At 50.2% G+C, this 16,884-nt stretch overlaps 2 protein-coding genes across 2 annotated transcripts; one reads left to right on the top strand and one right to left on the bottom strand.

The window, feature by feature from the left end:
• Window positions 1–4,445: 4,445 nt before the first annotated feature.
• LOC307084179 (guanylin-like) lies at window positions 4,446–8,710 on the top strand (the record flags this gene model as incomplete). Its single annotated transcript, XM_079748432.1, has 3 exons — window positions 4,446–4,520; window positions 6,964–7,150; window positions 8,640–8,710. 3 exons carry the CDS (start codon window positions 4,446–4,448, stop codon window positions 8,708–8,710), a joined length of 333 nt encoding a protein of 110 aa, XP_079604558.1.
• A 1,541-nt stretch (window positions 8,711–10,251) lies between these two features.
• On the bottom strand, window positions 10,252–16,300 carry LOC307084180 (kelch-like protein 10; the record flags this gene model as incomplete). The annotated part of the gene is made up of 5 exons (XM_079748433.1): window positions 10,252–10,602; window positions 11,229–11,378; window positions 13,120–13,731; window positions 15,144–15,636; window positions 16,068–16,300. 5 exons carry the CDS (start codon window positions 16,298–16,300, stop codon window positions 10,252–10,254), a joined length of 1,839 nt encoding a protein of 612 aa, XP_079604559.1.
• Between the last annotated feature and the right edge of the window lie 584 nt (window positions 16,301–16,884).

Below are 16,884 nucleotides of genomic sequence, written 5' to 3' on the forward strand. Positions count from 1 at the left end.
GCATAATAAAACACGACTAATTAACCCATGGGAAAGCCGTGCCGATCTCTTGGGACTCATGACGTCACCAGTCAGATGACCATCAGTCTTGTTTAAAAGCAGGGGAGGGAAGGAAGGCAGAGCACAGATCCAGAGGAACATCTTCTGAACGCACCACCCCGCAAGAGAAGAAGAGCAAGTGACAAGGCAGCTCCACTACAGCCATCACCATGAAGACCACCGCCCCAGCTGCTGCTATGCTACTCCTGATCCTGGCCCTGAACTCTGGGACCTCCGAGGCGGTGCAGGTCCAGGTATGTCTGCTCTGCATGACACTGTTTCCACCTTCAGGCCTCTTCTTCATTCTTATCTAACATTAGACCGACCGGGACACAGTCGTCATGCCGGGGTCTGTGACACTAAGATGACAGAGTATTGAGTACTGAGTATGATGAGTGATATGAGGAGACATTTATTTATTTATTTATTTATTTATGAGTATGTGTTTCGTATTATTCATGCTTTTAAATCAACTGGCGTTATGGGTCTATTATCATGGAGTGATGGAATGTGAACGTGGCCACACCTGGCCCCAGTGAATGAGTGTCTGCTTGAGGGTTTAACCACAATGTAACTCCTCCAGAGACAGCGAGAGCCTTCCATGTGACGCCTCCCCACGCCTCTCTTGTGTCCTAGGTGGAAGGGCTGAGCTTCTCCTTGGAGGACGTGCGGATGCTCCAGAAGCTGACCCAGAGCCCGAGTAGACCGGGCAGCAACAGCCCCAGACTGACGGCCAGCTCCTGGTTGGTGTGCTCACACCCTGCCCTCCCCAAAGCCTTCCAGGCCCTCTGTGACCAGCACAACAACGCTTCCCCCTCGCTGATCGGCCTGAGTGAGTCCCACGCTGTTATCCTACCGTCAAACAGAGTTATCATCAACCCATCGCAGTGTTACAGGTGTTAGTACCCACCTCCCTCCAAAGCTGCCAACAACGATTACAGATACATGTCGTTTAGGAAAGGCAGTGTGGGAATCAAACCCAGGACCTTTTCGCAGGGAGCACCCTATCCACTACACTATCAGGCCCCTCGGGGTTAAGTTGTTTATTTTCTGACTTGTTCTTCTGCTCTCTCTCCGATCGTTAGGTATGATGCCTATGGATGTCTGTGAGATCTGCGCCTATGCTGCCTGCACTGGATGCTAAATCAAACACACCCAAACTTTAGTGAAGTGAACAGCGGGAAGCCATCTTTACACAATTGTTGTTTGTTTTGAACTGCGTCCGCATCTTTCCTTGCTGTTTGTTTTTTTTACTTTGTGGCGGGGATCTTCAGCATTCTTGTTATGTAAGGGTTGGGCTTCAGAAATGGTTTTCAAATATTTGGGTAGCTTCCAAGGAACTGTTACTTAGCATTATGAATAGCACTTTTCTTCTTTCCTTCCTGATAAGTTCCTAATTGTCAAATTTTAGACTGAATTGTGTTTTTGTTTGCTACATTTCTCTCTCGTCAACCAATTAAGACCTATTTAATGTAAAATGCTATTTTTATTAATGTTTGAATAAAAATATATACTGCACTATATAAAATGGTTTCCTTTAATTTAAAGATGAAGTCAAACTGCCAATTTATCCAAGAAAGATATATAGTAGCACACATTAGCATTTCTTTAATGACAGCAATGATTTTTAGATGAAGAAAAAGGCCTTGCAACGAGCCATGCTGGTCACAGTTGTCCCTGAAGTCCCTTACTTAAAGCCTTGTACTTTTACACCAATAGATTTAGTGCAATGAGCAGAACTGAGCAGGCTAATGCAGAGCAGAAACGTTCCCATGACGCCGTTCTGCTGCCGTAGTTTTGAATTGTTAGCGACGCTCCTTACATGTAATTTAAGGTGATAGTAACTGAAGACTATAAACATCCATAAACAGCCATAAACATCCCTGATCTGTGGCGTGTGTGTGGAGGATGTCTGGTTTAAGCCGCCTCAGCCGGCCCGTGGCGGACTGGTTGGACTCTGGGGCCGGTGAGGCTGCACACCTGTTGTGCATTGAGTAATCAATGTGCACAGGTTAGACCAGACATCACCACACACCGCTTTTCCAACATCACCATCCTGTGTCCTAGTCTAGAGGAGCCCAGACAAAGGTCACCTCATGGAGTATGGAAGCCACCTAGTGGCTGGCAGCATGGCCATTGTTACAACAGTGAACTCAAAACTGTGCCAGTGTGACTGATCAACAGCTCACTACTATCACTACGGTGGTTGTCTTGAATATTATGGGTTGTCTTGAATATGAGATCCTCAAGGGTGTCTGTTATGGATCAGTAGACAACATGCTGCCCAGCTGCCGAGTCATTTCTTATCGTTGTATTGCAAAATGTCAGCTCAAAATGAGGCCACAGCTCCATGTCCCTCTAACATAGCCCGCTCACACACAAGATTAAACATGAAAAGTGAAAAGCTATGAGTCATGAAGGAGAGGCGTGTTTCTCCCTCCCAGCCCCTGTGGTGTTAGGGTTGTGTAGCGGGGCGTGGGGTTCATAAAGGTCTCTCTGTTGAAGATTGCCTGGATGACTCGTAGGTATGTGACAACAGCAGACAGGAAGAAGTGGGTGGAGGAGTGGGTTGAATGATAATGTCTGGTTTAAGCAGCCTCACCTGGCCCAAGTCAGACTGATTGGACACTGGGGCCATAAGGCTGCACACCTGTTGTGCATTGAGTAATAAATGTGCACAGGTTAGACCAGCCATCATCCCTCCCACATGAGGAGATCTCCTGCACCAGGTCATGTGTCATTGTCTACAAACTTTTACGATAAACTGGTCTTCCATCATCATCACTCTTCGTCCTTGTCTAGAGGAGCCCACTTAAAGTCACTGTGGTGGCCGCCCCATTCCACCTTAGGGTTAGGGTTAGCCATCATCCTGGTTCATCACGTTGCAATATCATTGGCTAACGAATCCCTCTCAAACTATTGCAGACAATCCCCCTTAACCATCAACGTGTATGGAGCAGATTAAAAACATACAGATAATCTCTAATTCGTTCATAGAGTAAGATCAGAGTAAGTTCATAGAAGGCTGTGTCAACCATGCAGGGCCGGCCCTCGGCATAGGTGACCTAGGTGATCGCCTAGGGCGGCAAATGCGTTGGGGGCCCTTAATTAGTCAATTAAAATATACAAAACAAACGGAGAAGGGAGGAGGCGTGGGAGCAATTGCTAGGGTGCCCCGAAACCATCACCGTAGTATGCAGGACAATGCCCCCCCCCCCGCTCGGAAGACCTGTCCAGGGCTCAAGTTAATGTCGAGTCGCCTAGGGTGCCGAAACGGCCAGCGCCGGCTCTGCAACCATGCAAGGAACCTTCTGCACATCAGGAGCAGTTTCAGTTTTTGTGGCTCAAGGACACCTCAACACTTAGAGGTGCTGGGTGTCGAACCAGAAACTTTCTTATTGCCAGAACACCTGCTAAACCTCCTGAGCCACTGCCATCCAATGATGGATGGAAGGGTCAATGAATGGGTATTGGGAATGGGAATTGATATATGAATGGATCATAGATAGACAGATGCACGGATGGACAGACAGATCAATGAATGTCACAAATCTTACAAAATTCGGACAGTCTCTTAAACAGTCACCTTATTTGCGAGTGTTTGACCTGGAAATGTTAAGATATCGAAAATCCACTAAAGAGGATCAAAGTTGTATTTCTGAATTTGTCATATTTTGGCGATTGTGAGTTTGTGGTTCATAGTGTTTCACATTATAGCACAACAAAATGTCATATGTCATACATTGCAGGGTCCATTTAACGTGTTGGTTATTATTATATTTTAAAGAGCTGGAGTTTTTTTTATGTTGATTAGCTCCAACATAATGTTAATTCTTAGAAAGGCCCAACCGCATCTTTCTTAAAACTGCAACCAACAACAAACATCAGCATCGGAGTTAAAAAATAACAGATGTATGGGAGTCTGAAAATGCCACTACGCTCACAAAAAAACATAAATGCACCCCATAAAGTCTGATTTCAACACTCGTGTGATCCCAGACCTGCCATTATCCTCCGCAAACAGCGCTGACCTACTGCTATCAGGGAGGTTCCCTTATTGGACAGGCCAGAGATTGATCTACGGGCCTGATGACGAGGAAGGGGAGATGGAGCCGGGCTTTATGGATCATGTCTGCGTAAGAATTGGATCACAGAGTTGATTGTCTCTCATAGACGTGTCACAGATGGGAGGATAGCATGAGGGAGGGGGGATTGTAAACAAGGAAAAGAGGATCTTATCCTGGGTGGTGGGTCGTTGGGTCAGGCTGGTTAATGAACGATAGCTAATCCCCAGAGCCGCCTCAGGCTATAAGAAGGGGGGCAGTAGGGGACAGACTAGTCACAGAGCAACCTGAATCTCAAGCTTTCCCTGTTTGCCTTTGACAAGATCTTGACCCTGCCTGACCATGAGAGCTGTACAGAGTCTGATGCTGGTGCTGGCTGCTTGCAGCGTGAGTGGAGCCATTGGCGTCATGGTGAAGGTGAGTTGTTGATATTATCCTGGCTGGAGGGGGACTTTGTTTGTGTTTGTCTGTGTGTGTGACTGTGTGTGTGTGTGTGTGTGTGTGTGTGTGTGTGTGTGTGTGTGTGTGTGTGTGTGTGTGTGTGTGTGTGTGTGTGTGTGTCAGTGGTGGCTGGTGGTTTTTAAAGGGAGGGAGGAAGGACTGCGCGCTTGGTTGCCATTGGCCTGCTTGCACTGTTGGTGTATGGTGGCATAAGAATGTGAGACTCAAGTTGTTTCAGGGAGTTTTGGTGAACTACCAAATAGTAGGGAGGGATAGTTATGTGAATAAAATAGATACAAAGCCACCAGTGGCATCACTGTCATTTGAAATGGACTACAAGGGCAGAAGGAAAGGATGCAAAGCCCATTAGTCAAATCAGGCCTACTCTTGATTTGTAAAAGTAAATAAAAAAATCTCGACCTATCATTGGGCTTATTTTTGCCCTCAATGACTGAAGTTATTGGTTGTTATTTAGCTATGTTTATTTTCAGTGTTTTAAGAAAAGACTGAAGTCCAGAAGTGATGCCATTTAAAATGCATCATGCTCTGAATCATTCACGCTTTCCACAATATCAAACAGAACGGTCAGAGTAACAAACTAGTAAAAGAAAAATAACTTTATTTCAAACAACCTGATCTATAGGCATGGTGCCTAGCAAGGAAAGTCGCATAGCAGCACCAACGTGAACTTGACACTTGTCGTGGTGTTTGGTTGCCCTATCAAGATGTTTCACATCAGTGAAACCATGAACAGCCCACGTTGGGGATTTGCCATTATTCATTAGCAAACAGGGCCAGCAATACAGTCGATTGCTAGTAATGCTACCAGTAGGCCATGAGTACCTAGAGAACCATGTCGCACCCACAACACTGACGTTGCCATTACTTTTGGTGATCTCGATTTTGGGAAGTGGTCTACCTTTTTCTTTGGTCGCTAACTTAGCACTGTCACTCAATGAATGGAATGCTTTGCAATTAAACATGAACAATGTCCTTTGTTTCCAATGTTTTCATTTTACACTTTATTTGCAAATGTTAGAATTTCGCTATCGTTCAGTTGATTTCATCTGCTTTGCGTCTCTTAGTCTGAGCGGCAATGCAGAGCGGGTTTGTTATCGACAGCGTTGCCAGATTGGGCAGATTTCCCGCCCAATGATAATTTTCCCAGCCTAACGTGGTTAGAAGTAGCCCAATTGGGTGGGAAATCTGCCCAATCTGGCAATACTGATCACCAGCTAGGGATCCTGCTTATTGGTTCAAAGCGCAGCGTGAATAGATTTTTGCGCGAATCAGACCCCTTACTGTGCGTTCACACCAAAAGACACATTCGTCGCCCGTTCACGTCGTCGCCCAAGTTTTGTCGCGCGACAAATCATAAACTATCGCTGTGCAAGTTTTGTCAGACGAATTTGCTGCAATTCACCCCGGACTGCACTACAGGGAACGGTTGGCCGGCCGAACGCTGATTGGCTGTTACGTTACATATGTCACTCAGTGGCCACGCTCCAGGCTGAGGGAGGAACCTCCTCCCGGAAGTAATTGTCAATAGGCGATCGGGGGTGCTAATGTCCCTTTATCCAGGGAAACAAACATTACATATTCAAAGGCATTAAAGTAGTCATATTAAAAGGCATTAATTCATTACAGTAGTCTGGGCAATCTACATTTTTTATTCGCAGAAATGTTAAGGAGGATCTTCCTCCCTCTCCTCAATGGAGAAGCCTCCACTGGTGTGTGTGTGTGTGTGTGTGTGTGTGTGTGTGTGTGTGTGTGTGTGTGTGTGTGTGTGTGTGTGTTTGTGTGTAATCATCACGTGTGACAGCAATAATGCAATAATGTCACCTTCTATGATCACTATTGTTAGCCTGGCTCCGCCCGCCTAAGTACTTCCACTCAATTTGAATTTCCCTTCAGTACTAGGCCTGGGTCTGCGGTATGTTAGTGGGTTTTCTCTGCCCAAATGTTGTGCGTCCAATCAGTGAACAGAGGGAGTGGCTGAGAACAATGACGTTAAAGTCAGCTCTCGTTGACGGAAATCTTCACGCACGGTGTTTGGTTTGTCTACAGCCTGGGCGCAACGTGATTCCCGGCCAAACGTTAGCGATTGGTTATGGCTGATCCAGAGTGGCACTGGGCAGATCCAATCGTTTTAAACTTCAACAGACACCCGCCTTCAAGTGATTTAACGTTAGTCAATTGAGTAGGTCAAGACTCTCCTTGCAAATGAAATGAAGTACGAGAGTCTGGTAGGACCAGGCTACACTATTGTACTCAATGCTTTCGAATAAAAATAAATGTTCTAGAAGATTCTTTCTCTGCCCAACTGATCCATACAGCCTCTGGATACGGTCTACTATCAGACAGAGTCCTCTGATACGGTCTACTATCAGAGTATGACAGTTGTTCCTCTGTCTCTCAGGACAGGGACCTGAGCTTCCCCCTCCAGGCCGTGGAGACCCTGAAAGCCCTGATGGACCTCGATGGTCTGGTCTCCCCACACCTCAGCCGGACCAGTGTGGCGATGGTCTGCCACAACCCAAACCTGCCCCAGGTCTTCCAGCCCGTGTGTCAGGACAAGGGAGCGGCAATGACCTTGTCCAGAATCGGTGAGAGACAAAACCACAAAGAAGAACGCCTTAAAACCAGAAGGGATCCCATAGGCCCCCAGGATCCCATAGACCAGAAGGGATCCCATAGATCAGAAGGGATCCCATAGACCAGCAGGGATCCCATAGACCAGAAGGGATCCCATAGATCTGTGGACTGGGGATTATTTGGATTTCAAGTTTTTGCTAATATATCATTTGTTTTTGATTTATCTTAACTTTTCATTAATTACCACAAAATACAATAGATGAATAGATCACATTTTCAAAATCTGATCTTTTAATTTATTCAAAACATTTTAACAATAAATGCATTTAGAAATATAGTTCACATGCGTGAACAGGTGCACAGCACAAAAAGAGCAGAGTTATTTAGATACTAATGAAGTTTAACTGATAGTAAAGTTAGGAGCGGCAACCACATGTTGTTACTGCTGGATAAAAGAGAAAATAGATGAACTCCAAGTTAGAGTTTATCAGAGAGAGCTTAGGATAGCAAACAAACACAGACACACTCATAGACATGGATACAGACACAAACACACACACACACGCACACACACACCCACACAGACACACACCCGCGCGCACACACACACAGACGCGCACACACACACACACACACACAGACACACACGCGCGCACACACACAGACACACACACCCACTGCAGTCCTTGGGGTCCAGAGTGCCAAGAACTGAGACAGGTTCCTATAAAGTGCTTCATCAGGAACACTGAGGGAGGAGGTCTGTACTGTAGGAGGAGGTCTGTACTGTACGTCTGTGCTGTAGGAGGTCTGTACTGTAGGAGGAGGTCTGTACTGTAGGTCTGTATTGTAGGAGGAGGTCTGTACTGTAGGAGGAGGTCTGTACTGTAGGAGGAGGTCTGTACTGTAGGTCTGTACTGTAGGAGGAGGTCTGTACTGTAGGAGGAGGTCTGTACTGTAGGTCTGTACTGTAGGTCTGTACTGTAGGAGGAGGTCTGTACTGTAGGTCTGTGCTGTAGGAGGAGGTCTGTACTGTAGGAGGAGGTCTGTACTGTAGGTCTGTGCTGTAGGAGGAGGTCTGTACTGTAGGAGGAAGTCTGTACTGTAGGAGGAGGTCTGTACTGTAGGTCTGTACTGTAGGAGGTCTGTACTGTAGGTCTGTGCTGTAGGAGGTCTGTACTGTAGGTCTGTACTGTAGGAGGTCTGTACTGTAGGTCTGTGCTGTAGGAGGTCTGTACTGTAGGAGGTCTGTACTGTAGGTCTGTGCTGTAGGAGGTCTGTACTGTAGGTCTGTGCTGTAGGAGGTCTGTACTGTAGGTCTGTACTGTAGGAGGTCTGTACTGTAGGAGGTCTGTACTGTAGGTCTGTGCTGTAGGTCTGTGCTGTAGGAGGTCTGTACTGTAGGAGGTCTGTACTGTAGGTCTGTGCTGTAGGTCTGTGCTGTAGGAGGTCTGTACTGTAGGAGGTCTGTACTGTTTATTCACCCTCCCTGTCTGTTTCTAGTGAGCGTCCTGAACTTCAGGGACGCCTGTGACATCTGCGCTAACCCGTCCTGCTTCGGCTGCCTGCACTGAGGGCCAGGGGCGGCCAGGGCCTCAGTGAGGGGCCCCACACCACCACCTTCAATATCTCACAGCTGCCATCTTCACCCGATCCAACATGGCCGCCTGGCCCTGCTGGGGGCCCTGCCTCCCATTGGTCAACGTCTTGTTACTGTTTTTCGTTTGGTTTTACTGATTGGCTACAGAATAATATCACGGTTGGGTAAAACCTCCTCTGTTCCTTCCTGGTCTTCCCTGTGTGTTGATTACAACAATGCAGTCTGCGTTTTTTTATAATTATTTATCTAAAATTTTCGATTAAAAAACTGTTCATCAATATTGACTGTTGGTGTGCTTTGTTTGTTTGTTATTTGGGCTACCTCCTAGTATAAGAACATTCTTAGCACAGTGTTCAGAAAAGTGTTGTTCTCCTTGTTTACAGCCATTTACTCTTAGCGTCGCGTTACTCATCCAAACATCAGCACTGTATGGATGTATTTTATGGTTAGGTTTACTTTAAGGTGTTCATAGGCCAACAATAGGTTATATAGGTAAACAGATTTCGTCATACCGACCTCTAGTGGTGTTTATCGTCCTTGAAATAATCCGGCAAATGGAGAACAATTATATAGCATTAAGTGATTAAGTTTTGACTGCAGTTTGTTAACTTGGTAAAACTGCAAAAAATAAACGTCTCTGCCTTTCTTCTAATTATTACATAGTTGAATAGAGACTATTATTACTAATGAAATTATTAATGAATTTATAGCGGACTTTTCTTTTTGTGGATATGAGTTATTTGCAATGCATATGGTTCGTTGGTCTAGGGGTATGATTCTCGCTTAGGGTGCGAGAGGTCCCGGGTTCAAATCCCGGACGAGCCCATATTTATATTACGATCGGTCAATTCGTTGCGTCGACTTCATTGACCATCGTGTCATCGATAATTCATAAGTAGAAGCCTTTAAGTAAAAGGGATAAAGTTAAAATCAGCTGTAAAAGTAAAATCAGCTGTTTAAGTAAAAGGGATTGGAATTCAGAACACAGCTAACCTAAAGACCTCAATACACGTCATAACGTGAAACGAAGCCTCTCACTTTTAGGCACAAAACATTTCAGATGTTACAGTCCTATGTCATATTTAAGCATAAGAACATATATAGGAATCAGTAGGACACATAAAAAGCTCTCACAGCTTCTGAGGAAAAGTGTGCAGAGGGGTTTATGCTTTGCATGTCTGCCCCTGTTCACTTGACATGACAAGGCATACTCTATATCATATCAGATGGGTAAGCCTCCTTCGTTCATCCCCAAAGGAAAATTAATTAGTAATAGCAGTACACATCAAATCAAACATATTATCAATTGCTCAATATAAAAAACAAGTAAACGAAAAATTGTAATGAAGTCAAAAGCCCAACATTAAGATGAAGAATAAAAATAATACATATTTAAGTCATAGAGTATTTGTGTTAGTGGTAGAAGTATTACTTATATAAATATAACTGTAACCTAATTTATAAATGTAAAAACATAAATAAGTCAAGAAAAGTGCTGAATGAACTGATGTTTAATTAAACATCTTCCCAGGCGTCGGGGTGCGTGGGCGGGGCCAGCGGGGGGCGCGGGAAGGCGTACTCGGCCACGTCGGCCAGGCCCGTGACCACGCAGCAGCTCAGCGCGCTGCGGTGCACGCCCATGTCGCACACGGCGCTCCACGCCTCCGTGGCGCCGTCGTAGCGCTCTGCGCTGAAGGAGGTGCTGTGGCCGTTGAAGCCTCCCGCCACGTACAGCCGCCCCTCCAGCACCTCCACGCCGAAGTTACTGCGCGGGCCGAGCATGGAGGGCACCGCGCGCCACGCGGCCGCCGCCGGGCTGAAGGCCTCCACACTGAGCAGCCGCGCCACGCCGTCGAAGCCCCCCAGCTGGAGGGCAACGAGAGCATCAGCCAGACAGACGGACAGAAGGACAGGCAGACAGGCAGGCAGACAGGCAGACAGACAGGCAGGCAGGCAGACAGGCGGACGGACGGATGGACAGACAGGCAGACAGGATGACAGACAGACAGACAGACAGACAGACAGGATGACAGGCAGACAGGCAGGCAGACAGACAGGCAGGCAGGCAGACAGACAGGCGGACGGACGGATGGACAGACAGGCAGACAGGATGACAGACAGACAGACAGACAGGATGACAGACAGACAGGATGACAGACAGACAGACAGACAGACAGACAGACAGACAGACAGGATGACAGACAGACAGACAGGATGACAGACAGACAGACAGGCAGACAGACAGACAGGATGACAGACAGACAGACAGATTGACAGACAGACAGGATGACAGACAGACAGACAGACATACAGGACGACAGACAGACAGACAGACAGGATGACAGACAGACAGACAGACAGGATGACAGACAGACAGACAGACACACACAATCCAATAATGAACTTAAACCTTAAAAAACTTCAAACATTTAGGCCAATACCTATTTGCATGTGTGTGAGAGAGCGTGAGGTGTGTTGCCATGGAAACGGACCGCGTAGACCTGGTCCCTGTACGCCGTGACCCCCACCCCGCTGCGGGGCCCGCCCATGGGGGCAATGAGGGTCCACTGGTCGGCCCGCGGGTCGTAGCACTCGGCGCTCTGGAGACACACGGAGCCGTTGAACCCCCCGCAGATGTACACCTGAAGACCGCACACACACACCCACACACACACACACACACACACACACACACACACACACACACACACACACCCACACACACACACACACACACATACACACACACACACATACACACACACACACACACACACACACACTGGTTTGATACCTTCAGCTCCAGCTCTCAAACACACCTTTTCATCTCAGCTTTCTTCTTATCTAGAAGTATGTTGTGGTTTGTTTTGTTTCCCTTTAGAGAAGGGTTAGGGTTAGGGTAAGGCAGGGGCGATTCTAGGGTCAGAGCTTTAGAGGTGCTGAGCGCTCAATGAGCCCCACTGCCACACCACCCACCCTTTATTCACACAAAAACAAAAAATATTTCTATTGAAAAATAACTTCATAATTTTAACATTGGTTCAACTAACTCAAAAGATTTTATGTTTTGGACATTATTTAACAATTTCAAAGACGAACAAATATAATTTTTAGAATAACATTTCTTACTCCCAAGTTTTAGGGGTGCTGAGCCCCTTTTTAGGGGTGCTTCAGCACCCCTAAAAATGGGCTAGCCTCGCCCCTGGGGTAAGGGTAAGGGTTAAGGTAAGGGTTAGGGTTAGGGTTAGGGTTAGGGTTAAGGTAAGGGTTAGGGTTAGGGCTAGGGTAAGGGTTAGGGTTAGTTAGTCGTTAGTTAGTCGTTAGTTAGGGTTAGGGTTAGGGTAAGGGTTAGGGTTAGTTAGTCGTTAGTTAGGGTTAGGGTTAGTTAGTCGTTAGTTAGTCGTTAGTTAGGGTTAGGGTTAGGGTTAGTTAGTCGTTAGTTAGGGTTAGGGTTAGGGTAAGGGTTAGGGTTAGTTAGTCGTTAGTCAGGGTTGTTTGATTTGGTTGCATTCCTAATTGCTCTCCTTTGAACATAACAAGGTACTCAGGGGACGCCAGCCTTACACCATTGCTTCTTGCTATTTACATTTTCAACTTTGCGTTTCTGTGTTTATTCTCCTGTGTATTTTTGTACCATATTGATGACCCCCCCCCCCCCCCACGCCCACCTCTCTCATGACACATCCCCCCCGTCCGAATGACCTCCACATCGCACCATAAAACACTTTGACCCTGACCTCCACAGCATCGCCCTGTAGCCTGGCTCCAGACCGCGCGGTACTTACCTGGAGGTGGAGGCTCTCACCTGGAGGTGGAGGCTCTCACCTGGAGGTGGAGGCTCTCACCTGGCGGTCTCACCTGGTGGTCACCTGGCTCTCACCTGGCTCTCACCTGGCCCTCACCTGGTGGTCACCTGGTGGTCACCTGGCTCTCACCTGGCCCTCACCTGGCCCTCACCTGGCGGTCTCACCTGGTGGTCACCTGGCTCTCACCTGGCACTCACCTGGCGGTCTCACCTGGTGGTCACCTGGCTCTCACCTGGCTCTCACCTGGCTCTCACCTGGCTGTAACCTGGCCCTCACCTGGTGGTCACCTGGTGGTCACCTGGCTCTCACCTAGCGCTCACCTGGTGGTCACCTGGTGGTCACCTAGCGCTCACCTGGTGGTCACCTGGTGGTCACCTGGCTCTCACCTAGCGCTCACCTGGTGGTCACCTGGTGGTCACCTGGCCCTCACCTGGTGGTCTCACCTGGTGGTCACCTGGCTCTCACCTGGCCCTCACCTGGCCCTCACCTGGCTCTCACCTCGTTGTCACCTGGCCCTCACCTGGCGGTCACCTGGCTCTCACCTGGCTCTCACCTGGCTCTCACCTGGCGGTCTCACCTTGCCGTGGAGCGTGGCGGCGCTGGCGTCGCTGCGGGCCTCGCTCATGGCGGCCAGCGGCGTCCACTGGTTCCCGTGGGGCCGGTAGCGCTCCAGGCTGCTGAGCCGCTCGTGGCCGTCATAGCCGCCCATGGCGTAGACGCAGCCGTCCAGCGCCGCCACGCTCACGTAGCAGCGCCGCGCGTGCATGGGCGCCGCCGCGCGCCAGCAGCGGGCCAACAGGTCGAAGCGCCGCACGCTGTTGAAGTACTGGATGCCGTCGAAGCCGCCCACGCAGTAGAGGGCGTTGCCGAGGACGACCACGCCGTGGTACGCCCTCGGCTCCTCCCCCTCGACGGTCACGCCCACCCAGCGGTCGGCGCGCGCGTCGTACGACTCCACGCTGCTGGTGGGCGCGCCGCCGCTCCAGCCGCCCAGGGCCAGCAGCACGGCGGGCGGCAGGCGGGGGCGGGTCAGGGGGTTGAGGACGTCCAGGCGGGCGTTCATGTTGCAGGCGCGGATGAGCCGCAGCACCTCGGTGATGGCCGGGCCGCAGCACGCATCACGCCGGACCAGGGGGTGGCTCTCCACGCGGCTCAGGAAGTACTCTGTGTCCATCAGACCCATGCGGACCTGCGACGCACACACACACACACTGATTCATATTCGAGCATGATCATGGGAAAGTACAGGCAGCAAAGTTACCATGGCTGCATTCAGTGAGACAATGGGTGAACACGGTTCTTAAAGGGAAACGTGTGCATTGTGGGTAGTGACTACACAGGTAACAAAGGTCAGGGGGAGTGACCATCGTGGAGCGTTTAGGATTGGCAGGAGAGGCCAAGTTACGCTGCAGTACACTATGGTGGAAGCAGACATGTCTGCAAGTCTGCAAGCAAGGCTGCAACATACTTAAAGGAATCTATTGAAACACCGGGAGGCTGCTTTACCACCAGTCCATCACAAGCCGTTTCAAAGACTAGGTGTCTCCCCCTAGTGGGGAACAAGTATCCCAAGGCCCTGGATCAGGGCCCCTCCTAAAGCACTGAGGTGTGTTAGGGGCCCCTACTAAAGCACTGAGGTGTGTCAGGGGCCCCTCCTAAAGCCCTGAGGTGTGTTAGGGCCCCCCCCCCCTCCTAAAGCACTGAGGTGTGTTAGGGGCCCCTCCTAAAGCACTGACGTGTGTTAGGGGCCCCTCCTAAAGCACTGAGGTGTGTTAGGGCCCCCCCCCCTCCTAAAGCACTGAGGTGTGTCAGGGGCCCCTCCTAAAGCCCTGTGGTGTGTTAGGGGCCCCAACTAAAGCACTGAGGTGTGTTAGGGCCCCCCCCCCCTCCTAAAGCACTGAGGTGTGTTAGGGGCCCCTCCTAAAGCACTGAGGTGTGTTAGGGCCCCCCCCCCTCCTAAAGCACTGAGGTGTGTTAGGGGCCCCTCCTAAAGCACTGAGGTGTGTTAGGGGCCCCTCCTAAAGCACTGAGGTGTGTCAGGGGCCCCCTACCCTCCTAAAGCCCTGAGGTGTGTCAGGGGCCCCGCGTAAAGCCCTGAGGTGTGTCAGGGGCCCCTCCTAAAGCCCTGAGGTGTGTCAGGGGCCCCTCCTAAAGCCCTGCGGTGTATCAGGGGCCCCCCCTAAAGCCCTGTGGTGTGTCAGGGGCCCCGCGTAAAGCCCTGAGGTGTGTCAGGGCCCCCCCCCCCTCCTAAAGCCCTGAGGTGTGTCAGGGGCCCCTCCTAAAGCCCTGAGGTGTGTCAGGGGCCCCCCCTAAAGCCCTGAGGTGTGTCAGGGCCCCCCCCCCTCCTAAAGCCCTGAGGTGTGTCAGGGGCCCCTCCTAAAGCCCTGAGGTGTGTCAGGGCCCCCCCCCCTCCTAAAGCCCTGAGGTGTGTCAGGGGCCCTCCTAAAGCCCTGAGGTGTGTCAGGGGCCCCTCCTAAAGCCCTGAGGTGTGTCAGGGGCCCTCCTAAAGCCCTGAGGTGTGTCAGGGGCCCTCCTAAAGCCCTGAGGTGTGTCAGGGGCCCCTCCTAAAGCCCTGAGGTGTGTCAGGGCCCCCCGGCTCACCTTGAGCAGCAGCTGTGCGAGGTGGCCCCGTCGGCCCTCCTCGTCGTGGGAGATCCAGCGCAGCAGCGCCTCGAACACGGCCTCCTCCCGGGCGGCGTTGAGGCCGTCCTCCCCCAGGAGGCGCTCCAGCTCCCCCGCGGCTAGCTCGGGGAACTCCTCCGAGGCGCCCGCCACCTCCTCGAAGCAGCGCAGCATGAACCGGTAGGCCCGGCGCCGCAGCCTGGGCAGCGGGTAGTGGGCGGTCAGCCGCCAGACGCCCACCACGTTGTCCACGCTGAGCCTGGCGCCCAGGTAGCGGCAGCAGGCCCGCACGGCGCCCGGCACCGAGAGGTAGTCGGCCGCCACCAGCAGGGCCTCCACGTTGTCCCCGGTGACGGCCAGCCGCCGGGTGTAGGCGTACTCCAGGAGCGACTGCATGGTGTCTGCCGTCACGCCCGGGATGGGGTACACCCCCGCCGGTCGGGGAGGGGCGCCCGCGCTGGTGAACAGGGCCCTGCAGGAGAGAGGGGCATTGTGGGGGAATCAGGGGGCGCCCAAACTAGAGGAGGGGCTGACACGGTCAGCATGTTATGTTATCTATTATACTCATCTCATACACAAGCCAACACACAAATGCACATACACACACACACACACACACACACACACACACACACACACGGCTAAACAAACACACAAACAAATGTATATACATCTACACAGCCGCACAAACACGCACACATTCCAACATCGACGATCACACGGACCGTCACACCATGCACAGGCGTAACTCACACACACACACACACACACACACACACACACACACACACACACACACAGACACACACACACACACACAGACACACACACACACACGCTCCTGTGCTGAACACACCCTTCACCGGACGAAGAGGAGGATGATGACTGAGATCTTCGTCTCACCTGAAGTAGGGACTGCAGCCACACAGGATGTTCTTGTGGGCGTTGAACTGGCTCCCCTCCGCCTCTATGACCGCGTCACACAGCTGCCCCCCCAGACGCAGCTCGTTGAAGACGTCACACGTGGTCGCGCTCATCGCCCTCTCCAGGCCCACTTCCTGCCCGGCGCCATCCACTTCCTGCCCCGCAGCATCCACTTCCTGCCCGGCGCCATCCACTTCCTGCGGTGCAGCCATGACTCCCGTCCGCAGTGCTGGTTTGTGTTTTGTTGTCTTCAATAAATGAAATGAATACTTTGTGTAATTTAAGGGAAGATAACAATGGTTTCTTACCTGGACTCGTGAGCAATGCATAGCCATAGCCATTTTCATCAAAGGAAGATATTGAACTATAAAATAACGCTGTATTTAGAAGGTGTTTATGATGCTAATTAAGTATCAGTTAACTACATTATTGACCCTAACAATTCAATACAGGACCTACCTTTTGTATTCAGAAGTGAATTTGTTAATATGAGTTAAATGGTTCAGACACAACACACAACACAATCTGTATCCCAGCAACAATGTGATGATTTAAAATGGATTCCATGGCTCCCTCACTGCCAGTTTGGGAACCATGACCTTTTATGGGTATCTGTTTGTGTGTGTGTGTGTGTGTGTGTGTGTGTGTGTGTGTGTGTGTGTGTGTGTGTGTGTGTGTGTGTGTGTGTGTGTGTGTGTGTGTGTGCGTGTGTGTGTGTGTGTGTTCTGTGTTCACTTGTCGCACAGCGTTTATGTTTGTGCACAAAACCTGCTTTAATACAACATGATGTGAAAAC

The sequence above is a fragment of the Pollachius pollachius genome, assembly GCF_949987615.1.
Source record: "Pollachius pollachius genome assembly, chromosome: 12".
Lineage (NCBI taxonomy): Eukaryota > Metazoa > Chordata > Actinopteri > Gadiformes > Gadidae > Pollachius > Pollachius pollachius.